Source organism: Pezoporus occidentalis, unplaced genomic scaffold (genome assembly GCF_034315485.1).
Source record: "Pezoporus occidentalis ecotype Australia unplaced genomic scaffold, CSIRO_AGI_Poc_V1 ctg2, whole genome shotgun sequence".
NCBI lineage: Eukaryota > Metazoa > Chordata > Aves > Psittaciformes > Psittacidae > Pezoporus > Pezoporus occidentalis.
In genome coordinates, this window is record NW_026913855.1 from 343,810 (window position 1) to 359,692 (window position 15,883).

The 15,883-nt window shown below is 37.0% G+C and overlaps 1 protein-coding gene across 1 annotated transcript in view; it reads right to left on the bottom strand.

Moving 5' to 3' along the window:
- The window catches only part of RETREG1 (reticulophagy regulator 1), a 64,194-nt gene that overhangs the window by 37,300 nt on the left and 11,011 nt on the right, over positions 1–15,883 (bottom strand). The window contains exons 2-3 of the mRNA XM_062617676.1: positions 13,459–13,565; positions 11,575–11,605 (exon numbers count right to left, since the gene is read on the bottom strand). Coding sequence (XP_062473660.1) covers positions 11,575–11,605; positions 13,459–13,565 — 138 coding nt within the window. The remainder of the gene's footprint in view (positions 1–11,574; positions 11,606–13,458; positions 13,566–15,883) is intronic.

The window sequence follows — 15,883 nt, forward strand, 5'->3', positions numbered from 1 at the left end:
CCAACCCCAGAACCATTTCTGTATGTCATGTATATGCATTCTCATAATCACATTGATGCTAGTTTGTGTGGCAAGAAAAAAAAATCTGTGACTGGCAACAAGAGAGACAAGCAATCATGGAAAATGGTAGGTAAATGACTCTGATAAATATACCTATGGCAGGTTTGGGCATTTGAGTCAGTAACTTTTCTGTGTGGAACAAATCCTATTCTTCTTCTGAAAATAATAGAAGCAGTACTTCTGCTTACAGGAAACAGATAATTTAGACCAATATTAAAAGGGGGAAAAGCTATTTCTACTTGCAGGAGAAGAACATATTTCACATTTTTGTGTTCGGCATAAGCCATACCATTTGCTTTTCATGCAGTCTTTAGTATAGCGTGAAAATAGAGAATATGGTTAAACTTGCTACCCGTTTTTATGGAGTTTCTTATCAAATATGATTTAGCATGTGCTTAAGGAAAGCAATTCCAAAATGAAACAGTCCACATTTTTAATATATCCTAAAAGCAGTCTCTCTATTTAAAGTAACACTGGGGGCTCCCTGAATGCTATAGTTTATAAATACCCTTTAAGATGACAAGTCAAATGACTTCAGGATTGTAAGTTATCTCTCACAGTTGTTCAACTGTTAAAATGGAAAGAGGTAAGAATAGAATAAAAATACCAACAGTGAAAATGGTACACATGCAAGGGAATAAACATAGGCAATAGGACACATGACCATTTTAACATTAATTTTTTCCACTTATATTTACTTGATACCCTTTAAAAGGTCAGTTTTGCAAACTTCTCTCCTGAGGAGCAATTTGAGGTCTCTCATACTGTTCAAAAGCTCCACACTGATCAGAAATGCAGTATTCTCTACTCTACTCTACTCATGATCTATCTTGTGCTTGTTGCAATGATATCCTGCTAATTTAGGCATTAAAAATAATTTGAGGCAACCCACCAAGTTATATAATAAAGAATATTTTAAAATACATAAAGAAGGTGAAAAATATGAACATTACATTTGCAAGCAGAAAAATCCCCAAGGCATGCAAACACTACCCTACAGCACTGGCAATTGGGCAGACTGTTCATAGACTAGGCAGTAGTTAAATCTATTGTATGGTATAATCCTACAAGGAGCTACAAGAAAGATGTTTTGACTCTACGTTACTTTTTTGTTCTCTTTAACAGGGCTTTAGATACCTTGCTCCTCTAGAAAAGTATTATTGCTTCCTAACCAATTCAAAGATACAGCAATATGCAGCCAACCTCTACCTATCACTAACTCTGCTTAAACTCTTTGAAATCATCTAACTAGATTATAACCTTGTTAATCTGAAAGTTGCACTAAAAAAAAAGATATTGTTTAGAAGGAAGGAACTTTTTCCAGTCTGCGCTGTCTGCGCTGTCTTGGAATACAGTACATCCATTTAAAAAAAAAAAGGAATGAAAAGACTGTGCTCCAACCAGGAACCTAGTGTTAGTTATAGTGTACAGATATGCAGCTACTTCTGCATAGTTACAACCACAAACTGTGAGACATTTGACGTGGATCCCCACCACAAATTAGGAAAACCCGGAATACCAGGTACTTATTCAAAAGTCCTTATGGATTAAGGATAAATATTCAGGCTGAGGGCTGACAGAGGCAGGGAGTGACACACTCTTCCATTCAGAATGATGCAGCTGCATCCAAGTCTTCTTCTTTCCCTGTCTGTGCTGGATAGGAAGGCTTTTGCTACCCTTCAAGAGACAGTTCATAACTTGAGTCTAAGTTCAACACGTAAGTTGAAGTACACCTAAGCACGAACATTACTCTTATAAAATGTCAGCCAAAAAGTACATCCAAACCTTTTGGATCCTCCAACTGGAAGGATCTTTATCTAGGATATGAGGGGTCTTTGACACTTTTCCCTACATATACTTTATTCCAAGTTTTACTTTTCTTATAGAGGAAATCAGTCAATCAATGAGGAAAACTATCAATTCCATCCTTGAACAGGTTTTCTTACAATTCTATTTAGACCAGCAGCCAAAATAAGAGCATACCCTTCTACACCCTGCCTCTGAAGCATGTTATTTATAATAAACACTTCATAAATATAAACAGGTCAAAAAAAGAAAGCAAGGGCTTTATACTGAAAGTGACAGGTTTGACAGCAATATATTAAGTATGCTTGTCAGTAGCTGACAATTTCCAAACAGCTTTGAAAAATAAATAGGGAAAGGGTAATAGATGTTCTGCTAAAAAATGGTCAGAGAACATTTCCTTAGATTCAGGATGTACCCCAATATTGTCCCTTTTCTTTTAATTCATTTGATACTCTCCGTGGTGGGACTGCACCCCACAGCAAGCAAAGATTAATTGCTTGCTTGAAGAAGGGTCCCTGAAGGTATGATCTGAGATGGACTGTAACAGCACAATTCCTCTGCACTTTTTCAGATACAGATTTTCAACAGAGATATTCACAGGTTTATCAGGTCAATCCACAAAGATGGGATAGATGACTACTTTAAGAGAAACTTGTAGCTTTCATTGTATGTCCAAAGTGTGGTCCACAACTCGACATAGAAGAAAGTATGTCATGTTTTCCCTGTACTTATACTTCTATCTCAGCTGCTGAGAAATACTGCTGCCAATATTGCTGTGTCAGTAAGAAACATGAAAATATTAAGAAGTGAAAGGCACCTCCAAGCTGTCTTGCTGGAAGCTGGAAAAAACTTGGCAAATGGCACACAACAGCACTGTGAAAATCAGCAAATTCAACTGCAGCACCTGCCATACTTGCTTTTATCTAATACAGAAGAGTAGAGCTAAGAACTTGTTACTGAAATAGTGCAAAGTTGAGAAAAGGACAAGTGGCATGGGGGACCTTCAGAGAAACACAAACCCATTTGGCCATCTTGTCTTTCTGAATCTCTTTAATTCACTCACCCTCTTGATGAAATTTTGTGTATTCAATTTATCACTTTCCTTTCAACCCCTATCAGCTTTCAGTTGTTGTTTTGTTTTCTTACTGCTGGAAACAGCTGAACTGAGAAAACCATAACACCTGCAATTTTACATATCTTGTACTTAATGTTTAGTTAATACTGTGATATAAAGAAGTAGTTTATCATTACTATAAACATAGTCATGAAATGTATGTGAGACAGCCTAGATGCTGTAGGCAGCAGTAGGAAGGCTGCTTTTATTCCCCAGTGATTAGAATACGGGTATTATGTGACATGACAGCAAGTGTGACACAGAAACATCAGAATTAGGTCAGCTCAGAATTAGCAGTTCTTAGGCTGTTCACAACATAAAAATCCACCTGGCTGCACTCACAGACACCTGCATTTTCTACACAGCAGATCCAGAAGCAAAACTCTCATGAGTAACTGAACAGTGACTGCGGCTCTATGCTTAAAAAAATTAAACACAGAATAGAGCTGGCTTTTCTATATGTTGAAAATTGCTGAAGAAAAACTATCTCATGTTTAAACAAAAAAAGGACAAACAAAAGCTGTATTTCCATCCTCCCATCATTATGGAGCTAGCATTTTTCAGCCAATTTTTACCAACGAATAACAAAGGAATTACTGAGTCACTTTTACACAGGGTGCCACATATACTGCAGTTTGCAAAGACTGCACTTATGTCAGGTATTTATTTCACATATTTAATCATGAATGCAGTGACTTCACTTGAATAAAAGTATTTCAAACCTAGTTTATTTAAGCATAGTAAAAATACACGCCTCACTGTGCTGGTGTCCAGATGACCTTTTTTCCAACATGAAGGCAAACTTGCAAAAGCACAGAATCATAGAATCATTTAAGTTGGAAAAGACCTTTAAGATCATCGAGTCCAACCACAATGCCAGGTATAAGGATTTTTAGAAACTTCCTCATGAAATCTCCTTCAGATGCTCCACGAAATTATTTCTTCTGACTTATCCAATGAATATTTGTTTATACCTGAGAAGTTACACACAGAACACTTAAAAACCAGTATGCTTAGAAATGACTATTAAAATCTCCTGTGAGAGATTAGCAAAACCAAAAAGCAACTGTCCAATCAGATTATGTGATGTGTTCTTCTGTAGCTTCAAATTTTAATTAAATATTTTTATAAAAACACTATTATCAGAAGAAAAAAAATTCCCAGGGGTAAACAGCAGTCTTCTGAATGACTCCCAAGTATCTCTGCATTGCAAAACCAAAACATATAATACAGAAATCTTTCAGAGCTCTCTAAATAGAACAAGAAGTTTAAAATAATTCTTGGTAATTTTGACTACAACTAGCCAACAGGTTAAAGGAAAAGACAGGATTGTGGGACAAATGAAAAATTAACACATTTCTCAAAGAATTATGGTTTATGAAGTTAAAATAGGGCTATCCAAGCAATTTCAGATCAACTGATTTCACCTATACAGAGATACTGACCAAATCAGTAATACAGCTGAGAAACTGTTAAAGCAGTAAATGAGGATTATTCAGTATCCAAAATAAATAAAGGAGGCATATTTCTTTTTAAAAAGTACATAGCCATTCCTAAATGAAAGGTGGAAGCATACACCACAACTGGTGCAATGCTTTTGAAAATTTCATGACACTGCAAAGCAAACTGCAAAAATAAACCTTATGTGCAATCAGTCCCCATAAAATAACTTGAGTTTTAACTAAAAAGCCATACTAAAGGGCAGGTGTTAGAAGTGTCTTGTTATATGAGACTGATATATCCTTAGCATTTTCATTCAGTATCTGCACTAATCCTTCAGATAAGTGAGTGGCAATAGCCTGGGAGGAGTGGCAGACAGAATGAGGGTTTGAAGAGGAGCTCAAATGGGAAAATGGCATGGAAAAATCAACCAGCCAAACTCATTGGGGATGTACTATATTTAACAAACCAAATGCATGAATGCAAAATGGGAAACAGCTTGCTAAACAAGCAGTGCAAAAAGGTGAATGTTCCTAACAGAATATAAGCGACTCAAGTTATTTGCACGAATCTTAGAAAAAATACATCTATGCCTGGGATGCATTTATAATACATTTATGATATACAGCACAAGTCATCTCTTTTACTGGATAAGGCCTTGGTTTGAGCATCATGCTAGGAGGAATACAGAAACTCAAACATGAATGATAAAAGTTTCTGAAAACATAAGACTCAGCAAATATTAAATTGGGCTGATGGAATATAAACTTGTCAAAAGAAGTTAAAGCAGCCCCAGTGAAATTCTGCTGGTCCTTTGTTTCTGCCTTTACTACTTTCTCAGATGCTGCTCTTTTCTTGCAGACATGAAAATGTTCAACCTTTATTTAACTAACAGGGACAGAAGGCAAACAAAGTTTACAGAAAGAGGTATGCAATATTTGTTTGGTAGTAGTACAGAGACTGGATGATTCCAAGATTTTCTCCGTATCTCCTTCATGTGCTCCGTATAATGAAAAGCTAGTTGAGCTGGAGATGAGGAAGAGAGGAAAATGTCTTGTGATGGCTAAGGCAAAATCATGTTCTGCCAAAGTACACTAGAAAACCATAGATAGTAAGCCTAACTTCAAAAGTTTGCAAACCATTCAGTGTAAAAAGAAATCACTTATATGTAGCACATATTATTTCTGCAAACATAAGGGAAAAAAACCAAACCAAAAACTGAACAAGGCAAACAAACAAACAATTTCTACCAGTGACATATATAACACCTACAAACATTTCACCCTCACCTTTCTGTTAATGTGTTAAATGGTCTTCAGACTTTAAATATGACACTTTTGTCAAAGTAACAGACTTTTTATTGAAGTTTTATTATTTTTTGTTCCTGTATATATTCCAGCACAAGCTCATACAAATATATCAGCTGAAATGAACAGAACAGTAAATATTACAAAATACTAGGAGTGGAAGTCTGAGTACACTAGATGCCTTTGGATTACACTGAAACAACTTCAGAAGGAAATACTTGCACTCTGAAGCCTATTTTTATTTATTTATCTATTAGGCTATATTCTGTCCTCTGTCTTCCTCTATGGCCACAAAGTTTTTTTCTGTAGTCTGTTACCATATTTCACTCAGTTGTGTACAGCCAAGTGAAGAATGGATCTTGTCTGGATGATGAAACCAAGATTAAGGGAGTGCACAACAGAAACTGACACCAACAGTCCCATGTTTCGGTACTGACTGGGGCACATGACTGGCCTCAGTTTACGTTAGCTTTGTTCCTACTTACAACATTTGAGGAAATGGATTAACAAGCATAAAACAGGAACACTTCCGTTACAACCTTAATTCTATTTTTATTTCCTAATGGAAAAAGATCTCATTTCCTAATCCTCTCATCCGCCAGGAGATCTCTTCACAACACCTTGAAGGACAGAATGACAGAACACTTTGTATTTTTTATTTTGAGATATGATCAAGCAGGATACCCTGAAGGTCTCAGGAGTGATCTGAATATACATATTGAGCTGGAGATTCACTTCAGAGAAACTCCTTGCAAACACAAAGAGACAGAGGTAAATCTAGTCCCCATACTTGTTTGTTGAGCCCTGCAGTTGTTATCATTGTTGAATGGTATTTCAGCAGGTTGCTGCAAGAGTCAGCTTCTTATTTGTAACCACGAGCACTAGTCAATGGCATCTTAAACAGACAGACCTTCAGACGGACAGGGAATAATGACACAAGGGTTGTAAACATAATTACTCTTCTCACCACCTGGACTTACTGTATATATTCAAAGGAAACAAAGTGTCACCAATAAGGTACAATGTACCTGACCAGCCTACAGACATTTCATTTAGGACAAAATGAATCATGTTATATACCTCACAAAGTATTTCAACTCTTTCTCCATTGAACACAAAATAAAACTAGAAAGATGATGTCAGAAATCTTCAGGCTTGCAGATTTTCTTAAGCAAATCCAGAAGTGAAGGATATGCAACAGAGATACGTAAAGCCTCAGATATAATAAATGAAGCATGGTAATTAGATGAAAGGGGGAATTGTCTTGCTTATCTTCAGTGATAATATGAAGAGGTTTTTCCATTGCTGCCAGTGACATTTTAAGAATAATTCTGGACAAGTGCATTATAGAGCTATGTTTAGACACAAAAGAGGTTTTTTCTCCTTGGAAAAAAACAATAACCTCACATTGTATGAAGTCCATCAAGCTCTGAGTGGTGGTAGTACAGGATCTGTTCTTCAGAGTGCACTAACCACTGCAATGCACATAAATGTCTATAGAAGGGCTGATGCAAGTGTGGAATTTATGTAGGTCAAAAGATGAATTCGAGTCTTGGAAAGTTACGACCTGATTTTGAAGCTGATCTGTCACAACAGGATTTAGCACCTGCTCACCCAATAATGGATGTAGTTCCCTATGAAGAAGTAACACACCCCTGGAAGTGACTTTGATGCCTCTGGGAGTCTGCAAGTGTGACCGCAGTTAACCGAGAAAAGGAATCCATAAAGGAGGGACTGGAGGAGGGGGTGGCAAGAAACAGGAACATCCTGTATTTGGACAATGAACTCTAAGCATCTGTAACCTTCTGTCATCGAAAGCTATTATCTTAGAAATATCCCAGTTGGCTAACTACTGAGCTTCAAGAAAGCTTCAACATTAACCCATGGTTTTCAAAATCAAGTCCTAAATTGCTTCAATAACAGCTGCCAGTTAAAAACTGTAATCAAGTGTCCTTTTTTTGCCTGTAATGTTCCTGTTTCTTCTCACAGAAGTCTAAGTCTTGATCAGTCTGATCATATGGACAGCAGTGGGTAAAACATGCTATTCAGAGTCATGCACCTTTTTATTTTTCTTTCCTCTTCGGAGGACAAAAGAGCATACAAGTTTACCTGGGAGGAAAGCCTTGCTGTGGGAAGAAAAAGTCTTTCAACCAAAAGACCAGAAGAACCCTTTCAGGACTTATTTTCACGGTCTAAAGAATTATAACCAAGATGTTCAATGTATAATAATGCAATAAGTACTATACACCTACTGCAGTCTGTGTGGCTGATGCAGCGATTTGCGCAGTATGGTACCTTAACACCATCTTTGGTCAGGCGAGCCTCTTCCAGAAGTCAGTAACTTTAATTTGTTTAAGAAAATGACAAAACATAGAAGGGGCTGAAAACTAGCTATGCAGAGCTGCCAGTTTTCACAGCATTAACTCCTTTCTCTCTCACTTATTCTCTTGAGTCACTCTTTGGTGGCCATTTTACAGGACTGTTGCTTAGTCTCAGGTTGCAACTGATTTCTCCGCAGGTTTGCTATAAAAGGATAATTTTGAATAAATATCAATTTGACCTCCTCGGATTTGACCACACAAGAAATCAAGGTGTGCCACAATTTCTGTGCATATTCTAATACATCTACTTGCACAGACTAGCAAAGCATCAGCTTTAAAAGAAACCTTGCTAGGATAGGAAGAAATAAAAGAGAGCTTTATAAAGAAAAGAATAATTTAACAAGTTTTAACAAGTGACCTCCAGTGCTCCTTTAACAGTTGTTACTCATTTTTAAGGAAGGTAATGTGTGTGGCAATGCTGTGGGGCACTAGAACTGGTGATTTATGTAGTCAAACCATTAAAATAGCTCTTGGCACAGTTCTGGCACATGCTAACTAGCACCTTCCCAAACAACAACCCAACACAGTTTCAGAGTTGGCACAGACCAGGAAATCCTTTCCAGCCTGCACAGGGCCATTCTGCATGGACCATAAGGCGATTAAATGCTACAGACACAGATTTTTTTTTTGTATCTGTGGGCCATGATGCCAGAGAATGATCACAAACACATTTAATTTATTAGGATAGGTATTGCCTCACATCCAAAGTACCACAGATCTACTATGTTTTTTTTCTCTGTATATTATTTACAAGCATGTGATTCACTGCTGGGTAGTGTTTTTTTGTAAACAGACAGTATAGGGATACATTTGATACAGCTTGCTTGTATAAGACAACATGAAACCAGTTTTTCATATCCAATCTTGAGTATGGGTGCAAGCAAATCACCCAGCCTCTACATCTTACAACAGTTCTTCTAATTTCAACACAATCAACAGGCATATTTACGTTAGGATTCAGAAAAGAAGAAAAAATAAAAACCCACCCACAATGCAAACAAATGCAAACTCTTTACGTGAACTTACAACAGTCCTAAATGAAAGTCAGGGTGCAGGAGCTAAAGTTTCATTTATGTTAAATAACCTCTCTTAAAGCTGCCCTAACACCAGAGGACTGTGAAATGTCTAAAGCAACATCTATTTATAGAGAAGGTATGCAAGAGCTGCAAAACAGTAAAGACTCATCTCCACTCTGTGCAAACTGTCAGGAAACCTACTAAAGGACACACATGCCTGTCCCGTGCTATGCTGTAAAGGCCATGCTACCAGAAACCTTCTGGGCTTTCAGAGAGCCAACCAGCTTGTAGAAGAACACTGATCTCCATAAAAATACACCTGGATTTCTGGGAAGACTTTTAACAAGGTCTCCCATCAAATTATGGAAACTCAGAAGTCATGAAAGGAAATTTTCTGGTAAAGATGGAGAACGACTGCAAGGAATTGCAGAACTTTAACCAAATATCAAGTGATTTGCTCACAAAAAGGCAAATGAAATGTGAAGAGATTCACAAAGTAAAAAAAAAAAAAAAACAAAAAACAAAAAACAAACCTTTGAGTCACCTGGGCTTTAACATGAAGTTTTCTACTCAGGATCATAATCTTGAGTTAAAAAAGCCGCCCAATGTAATTGATGCTGGAGAATATTAATAGAGAGTGATTGCTCACAATTTCTTCCAACAAGGTAGAAAGTGATTAAGAAACTATTATACAGCAGTAAAAACCCACAAGGCTGAGTTGACAAAACACACAGTTCAGCTGTGGGTATCTGTGCTATGGGATGTTGCAAATAGCACAAATTTGTAAGAACAAAAAGAGATAAATTCGTGAAAAGGCCCACTTAGAATAGCTTCCACAGGGGCTGGGGTGGGGGTTTTGGGGAAGACATCACTTCTGGTACTTGTAAGTCTTTCAACTGGAAGCTGCTGGAGGCTGGGAAAGCACACTATTTAGAAGTACCTTAGCAAGCTTGTCCCACTTTTATACCCAAGGCCGTATTTCTCCTGGCAGTCTGCCTTCAGAGGACAGATACTGGACTAGATGGACTTATGGACTGACTCTGTGTTCTTACGATTCCAAACTATTTTACACAGAAACATCCAACACTTGCACATTATTATCCAATGGTATAGTTTACAGTGAGCTTATCAAATTCTCTTTTCCACTCTCAGTAGTCATTTCCCACAAAACAGCAAAGTCCAGGCCAAGACTCTGGACACCTGAAAACTAGAATCCAAGATATTTAAAGTACTATTTATAGTCTTTCACGAAAATCAACTGCTCTGTTTTGGGACACAATGAACTGGGAAATGAGGAAAAAAAAATATGTCTCAAACTGTAGAATTATTTTTGTTTCCTTACAATCCACAAGCAACTTGATTTATTTTTTTTTTGTCTTCCTCTTTCAAATGTAAACAGACAAGTAAATTCAGATGTCAAAACCCCAAAAGATAGTAAGTTTAAGGTAAATTTCTTTCACAAAGAACAGGAGGAAAGAATGAAACACAGATCACAATCTATTGTGTCACAGTAATGGCTTCTCAGTTAAACATCTGCATAGACTTCAGGTCTACAAAGATACAGATAGTAGCACTAGCTATGGTAAAAGAACCATTTTATGCTGTCCAATTCATGAATTAACCTGTCATCAGTTCCATACAGATTCACCTCAGGTTTGTAAGAAAGCCTGAAGATAGTTCATACCTCTAGATGCTCATGAAGGACTGCATATGTGAACTGCTTTCTGTAATTGCCACGATATCAGTATGAATCTCTAAGCAGAAAACAAAAACCTGTATCTTCCCTTTTCACTGTTTCTCCAGTGTCAGGGTGTAACACAATAGTGTACTAAAGGATACACCTCTGAATGACGTCAGATATTCAGTAATTCCTGGTGAGCTTTTTAGAAGAATAATGCTTTAAATATACAATCTTTCATTCCGAAAACTGGACTGTCTGTAAACAATTTAGAGACATTGTTTATACTGCAAATTATATCAATTACATTCTCTGCACTATTATTTGTTGTGGTCTGAGACAGCCCAATGGCAAGTCAACAGACTTCACAATTATTAATTTCTATTCCTATGGCTATCAACTAATATTTGTTTGAAATTATAATGATCAATTACCTGTTGGCTACTACAGAGATAAAAGGAAATGCCAGCAAATTTTCTTACTTCTAAACAGCACTGGTATAATGATGTTCTAACAGAAAGTTACCTCCTCAACCAACACAGTATTTTTCCCTAATAACCAACTTAAAAGAAAATACCAGCTCCCAGAAAACACAAAGCATGATAACCCCACTGTGAGAAAAAGCATTTCTGAATATATTTTGATACTTAGAAAAGATAAGGTCAACATAACTCAGTTCTATTTTAACTAGAAGGAAAATACACTATTTCTTAAATCCAGACTAACGATGAAAAATGTTAAATAACCAATATATTAAAGATAATGTACCTACTTGCCTGTGATGATCCTCCAAAGCTGCGCACCTGCAATTGTGGGAATGTAAGATGAAAAATAATGCACTAAAACAGAAACAGTAGTATTTTTTTTCTTTATTCTACACAATATTCAAATTTGGGACAAAATGAGTAAGAAGTCTCCGTAACAGTCAAAATATGAAGAGTATACTGACTTAGAGTAATACTTCCTGAATTACTTTCTGTAAACTGAATATACCATTTAAAAATGTAAATGAAAAACAAAAGATCAGTGTCTTATATTGCTACATTTTCACAGGGAAGACGAAGATAACCAACATAACTCACACTTCAGATCTAAACTGACAACAACTTTCTACATTCCTTATGAATCTGTAATAGTCTTGCCATCTAGTGGTCGGTTGGAAGTGTAAAGCTACACATAAGTCTTATAGTGGGAAGAATTTCTTTCTGGTTTTCTGCCTTCTTTCTTTTTTTCCCTGCTTTTTGGAGTGGCACGTCATTGATTTCAAGACACTACCCAAAGATTTCTACAGAATTACTTCAAGAACCTGACTGTTCTTGAACACTGTGTATAATGCCATCAAAGGCAATAATGCAATAAAAAAGTTAACTATAGTAAAATAATCTTGTTCTGTAAACTGGGAAATAGAGGTCTTCCTAGCCTCATCTTTATGATAACTAGTTAAATGATCCCACAGAAATGCTAGTGAAACACAAATGAAGAGGGGATGGTATTCTTACTCTCTTAGCTTGGTCAATATTGATGCATCTTGGATTTAGTCAATACAAAAATACTAGTAATTACAGTTAAGAGAATTTACATAAATCACCACCTTCCAACTAGTTAGGTTTTTCAACATTAGTGGTGATTTACACAACACAGAGCTTAAAAATCAAATTCTGCTAAGCTTGTAATGCTCAGGCAGGAAACAGAATGGTAACCAAGACTCCAGAGAAAGCAATGAAAATAAACCATGTTTCAGAAAAGGTTGCAAATAATTGCTATAACTTAGAGGGAACAATAGGATTTAGCAGTCAGAAATTATGTGGTAGTACCTCAAAGTGGCATATCAGGCTTTTGTGGCACCTATTTCCTGCTTTTGTGCTATATTAAGGTGATTTTTCAGACACTTTGCATCACAATTCAACATCAAGCAAAAGCAAAGTAAGACATTTCAAAAATATTTCTGATAATGAAAATTACAGACTGATGACAAGCATCTTACCCAGGAATTTTCAAGACTGATAATGAAGTACAGGACAGGAATTAAAGGAAAAGCAAAACAAAAAAATCCTGCTCACTTATTTCAGCAATGCTAAGAGAGGTCATATTGGGTGTCTGAAACCTTCCAACAATGACATGATTCAAGTAATGTCAGAAGTATGAATTACAGAATGGTTGGGGTTGAAAGGGACCTTAAACATCATCTAGTTCTAACCCCCTGCCATGGTAGGGACATCTTCCACTAGACCAGGTCCCTCAAAGCCCCATCAAAGCTGGCCTTGAACACTTCCAAGGATGGAGCATTTACCACTTCCTTGGGCGGCCTGTGCCAGGGCCTCACCACTCTGACAGTAAAGAACTTTAATGTTCTAAAATGCTTAGGAAAACTTTGTATTTTAGAAAATAATGTATTTTCAAACCAAGCAGTTAAGAAACAAGAATGACTGTTCACTGATACCACTTATAGTCACGTAAAAACAAATCTCCTAATGCCCTTTCTATAAAATATAGCAAAACTTAATTGAAAATGGTCATAGATCATCACAGATATATCCTCTCTGAAATTAGCTAATATTTTACAATAAGCATAATACTGAAGTGGATTTAGTAATGAACTAACATGCTCTGAATTGCAGGTGTTTAAGCAAGGAACTCTACCAGTATACTGCCTTACCTTTCTTCCTTGAGAATATCAACTCCTTTATTATCTGAAGAATTAGCACTCCAAGCATTATGAGAGAAATCATATGATACACTCTCCAAGTGGTCAGTGCAACAAACCTAGAATGTCAAGAAGAAATAAACGCTGAATACTTTCAAACTTATTGGGAGCATATGCAAACTGACAGCAGCTACTAGTACTGAAACATTAAAAGACAAAAATAGACTGACATTATGTCAATTGAATTTAGTTTCTCCCAAAAGTCTTTTCACAGGAAGGAAATATGGAGAGCTCTAAGGACAACGTAGTCTCATTTAAAGATACAATTGCAGAATATACATTGAGCTTGTAGTACATTTTGTCCATACAATACAAAATATTTTAATTCTTCATGGGACCCATTACTTTTTAAATTAACTATGACTTTATTAACATAAATAATCTTGGCACAATACATGCAAAAAAGGTTAGACATTTTCTCTTGTTTCCTATAGGGCTTAAGTTCACACAAGATTTTTATACAAATTATAATTACAAATGCAAAGATAAGGTAAAACTGTACCATTCATGGTATAATACTCAACCTGGTCTTTATAATGAGCTTTTGTGAATTTTCTTTTTCATTACATGCACGTTTAGAACATGTTAAGTCTAACAGACCCATGCACATTTAGAACATGTTACCCAGACTGTATGATTTATAATTTTATCCACTACTGACCCTGTGTGTTCAGAGATTACCTCTTCTGTTTTACTGACAAATAACTCACAAAAAAGGCTGTGAAATATAAAAGTATTAAAATTCAATTAAATTTAAAATACTTCAGCTTTTTTACAGATTGTCTCAAACACTTTAAATCAGAGATCTCAATACAGATAATGAGCAAATCAGTATCTTTTCAAGGTAAAAGCAAAAACACTTAAAAAAAAATAAAATTGAGGATAGCCAAAACCAGTAAGAAGCCACTGTCCAAGCCAGTGGGTCAAATGAGAATACCAACAGAGACAAAATCATACAAAGCTGTGAGGTTTCCAAGAAACCCTTCAAATTTGGAAACAGGGCAACTGGCCACGCAGCTAGCTGCTGCTGCTGCAGAGTTTTTCTGGAAAAAAGAGAGGAAAGTGAAAAGGAGTAGCAAGCATTGCCACTGGAGGAAGCCAGGAGACGCCCTTTGAGCATACTTGGACTTTTGTAAACAAAATTGACTTCTAGATGTTTCTACCAAGTTCCAGACACAACTGAAGTTTTGGAAAACTGCTCCAGTATTCCTTGCAATCTTCAAAATCCAAGACTGCCTCAAAGAAAATGTCTGTGCCACTGATTTTCACATTTTCCACAAACTCATAATGCCTGATCACCCTGAGCAGAGGAGGACATGTTTTCCAATATGAACACATAAGCTCACTCTGAAAGATTTTCCTGAATATGAGAGGGGTTTACATCTGTGCAGTTTGAATTATAAGACTAGTCCATCAAAAAAAAAAAAAAAAAAAAAGAAAGAGAGAAATCTTGCCCTGGGTTCAGCAGTAGCAGTCATTTTTATCCTTCTTAGTAGCTGGTGCAGTGCTGTGTTTTTGACTTTCAGCCTGGGAACAGCGCTGATAACACCAATGTTTTTAGTTGTTGCTAAGTAATGTTTAGTCTGACCAAGGGCTTTCTGAGTCTCATGCTCTGCCAGGGAGGAAGGGAAGCTGGGAGGAAGCAGAGACAGGACACCTGACCCAAACTGACCAAAGAGGTATTTCGTGCCATTCAATACAACCCAGGTTGTATTCTCTTTCGTTGTTATTTCCCTTATCATTATTATTATTGGGGGTAGCAGCAGTGGTTTTGCGTTACACCTTAGTTACTGGACTGTTCTTATCTCAACCCGTGGGAGTTACATTCTTTCGATTCTCCTCCCCATTCCTCCAGGAGCAGGGGGAGGAAGAGGGTGGGAGTGAGCAAACAGCTGTGTGGTTCTGAGTTACGGCTCGGCTTAAACCACGACAAATCTGTACCTCTCTATAATTTCAGCCAGCTGAAGAAAACCAATATAATAGTTAGGGTTGGAAAGGACCTTAAGATCACCTAGTTCCAACTCTCCTGCCATGGTCAGGGACACCTCACACTAAACCATGTCACCCAAGACTCCATCCAACCTGGCCTTGAACACTGCCAGGGATGGAACATGCACAACTTCTTTGGGAAGCCTATTCCAGTAACTCACCACTCTCACATTAAAGAACTTTCTTATATCTAACCTGAACTGCCCCTGTTCAAGTTTAAACCCATTACTCCTTGTCCTATCATTATAGTCCCTAATGAAGAGTCTCTTCCCAGCATCCTTGTAGGCCCCCTTCAGATACTGGAAGGCTGCTATGAGGTATCCACACAGTCTTCTCAAGGCTAAATGGCCCCAACTTGCTCAGCCTGTCTTCATACAATAGAGATGTG